At 38.6% G+C, this 2,267-nt stretch overlaps 1 protein-coding gene across 1 annotated transcript in view; it reads right to left on the reverse strand.

Moving 5' to 3' along the window:
* HEATR5B (HEAT repeat containing 5B) overlaps positions 1–2,267 on the reverse strand; it is a 137,421-nt gene that overhangs the window by 129,795 nt on the left and 5,359 nt on the right. Inside the window, exon 3 of the mRNA XM_004711165.2 lies at positions 1,350–1,561. Within this exon, the coding sequence (XP_004711222.2) occupies positions 1,350–1,561 (212 nt within the window). The remainder of the gene's footprint in view (positions 1–1,349; positions 1,562–2,267) is intronic.

Genomic DNA, 2,267 nt, shown 5'->3' on the forward strand with positions numbered 1-2,267 from the left:
TACGAACAAATACAAAAAAATACAGAAGATGTTGAAAATCGTATCAGGCCTAGTGTGCATCAGAGGGGGAATCAACTGACAAGGTTGCAACTATAAAACTGTATTCTTGCTAAGCACACAACATTATAAGTATATAAGTACAAAATAATGTGTATCCATCCTTAAGAAAAAACGTCCAAGCTTTCCTTTTATGAAGACTTCTCAAATGTGACATATTTGGTTGTGCAGTGTGCAAAAGTTATAGAAGACATTATTTTTGTAAAAATATGGCAGTAAGCAATATGCAACCAAAAAATCCCAAACCCAACCCACTGCCATTGAGTTCATACTGACACACAGCAAGAGTAGAACTGCCCTGTGGGTTTCCAAGATTTTAACTCTCTATGGGAGTAGAAAGCTCATCTTTCTCCCAGAGAGTAAGCAACAGGGGTGTAAAACTCATCTACATCACTGTCACGGAACATTTGGGCACCTGAAAGAAGGAATATAACAGCGCAGCCACTCTACCACAGTGGAACAGCCTCCACGATCACTTAGTCAACAGTGACTTAGCAAGGAGTTGAGCTTCGAGATGTAGGAAGTAGAACACAACAGTTAATGCTGTGGGATCTGGCAGACCTGTGTAAATCCTAGGACTTGCCACTTAATTGTTATGTGATTTGAACAAGCTACTCAGAGGCTGAGAGGTCAAGTACATTGAGTTCAGCCTGGTAGAGGTAACCAATAGTAGAATCAAGAAGACCACCCTTCACTGTGCCATAACTGAGGATCTTCTAACATGATTCCTTTACAAGATGCATTCCTATAACTGGCTCCTTAACATTTGCTCCAAAAATGTCTCCTCTGGACTCAAACTACACATCGAGTAGGATCTGGATTAATCTCTTGATCTGTGGGTCAACTAATCAATCCTACCATTATAGTAGGAAAGCAGCTACCACAAAATAAGTGTGTCTACATCCCCATAACAACTTTGTTCACTGAAAAAGGGTAGCAAACTAGATTTGGCATAGGAGCTACAGTTTGTCCTGCCTCAATCCCATTCCCTAGAAACACTTAAAAATTTTTTTCCCCATGACAGACAAGAATATTATCTTCAAATTTACTAAAAGGCCCATCTGGACTGAAACTGCTGGCAGCATAATAATTCTTGATGATTTGCTGAAAATCCTAATGGAGAGCTGAGCATGTGTGGAAGCAGACCCCTTTCCCCAGAACTCCTCAGGAGCCTCTTTTTCAAACACCAAGTGCATGCCCCAGCTTCCACGCACTTGGGGGTCTTAATGGTCAGCAGTCCCTTAAGAGAAGTGACTCTGAAAGAACGAATAACCTTCAAAGTAACTACTTACAATTTTGTTGGTAAGTAGGCAGCCGTGTCATCTTTACTTCTGATAATGTCATTACATTTATCAAGTGTTTGAAAAACAGTGAAAGTATCCCCAATGCTGTAAAGGGCTGCGAGATTCTTAGCTAACAATTTCCGGGTGGGTGGTCCAGGTGAACTACTTATTAATCCAGTTAATTGTTCAACAAGTTTTTTCTGTTTTTCCTTTACATCAGTCTGTTAATTAAAAGAAAAAAAGAAAGAGAGAAAAGAACATCATCGTATTATCTGCTTAACCAGTACTGCACTGGTTAAGCATTTGGCTGCTAACTAAGAAGCTGCCTGTTCAAACTTACCTAGCGGCTCAACAAAAACCTAGAACTCTTCTTCCATAAAAATCACAGCCAACAAAACTTAGTAGAAGTAGTTTTACTTTGTCACGGGGAGTTGCTATGAGGCAGAAAATTGACTCAGGGGCAACCAACAACATCCTTTGGTTTTCACTTAGTCAATATAAAAAAATACCTAACATCTTAGCACAACCATTAACTAAAATTTATTGATTGTATTAGGCACAAAATCATTAAAGAGAATTTTCAAGATAAGAAAGAGTTCCAATAATGAAGGAACCATTCTTTTTCCTAAACATTCTTCAGATCCTTCCAAGGTCAAAAAGTTACCTGCCATAAAAAAGGGGCTACTCTGGATCAGTTGATATCACCTTGTAAAAAGTAGTTCATAAAGTTACAGGTCAGCGAAAGAAAATGAAAGAAGTTCTGAAGTGCCGTGGGCAACAGAAAAACAAAACAAAACCCAAGTCTATCCATAATAAATTCAGTATTCATTCATTTATCCAAGATTCATTGAGCATATAATACATACCATATGCTAATCTAGGCAATGAGATACAACAGCTAACAAAACAAAGCCGCTGCCTTCATGA

This window comes from Echinops telfairi, unplaced genomic scaffold, assembly GCF_000313985.2.
Source record: "Echinops telfairi isolate 266 unplaced genomic scaffold, ASM31398v2 ScPeMD7_10;HRSCAF=50, whole genome shotgun sequence".
Classification (NCBI taxonomy): Eukaryota; Metazoa; Chordata; class Mammalia; order Afrosoricida; family Tenrecidae; genus Echinops; species Echinops telfairi.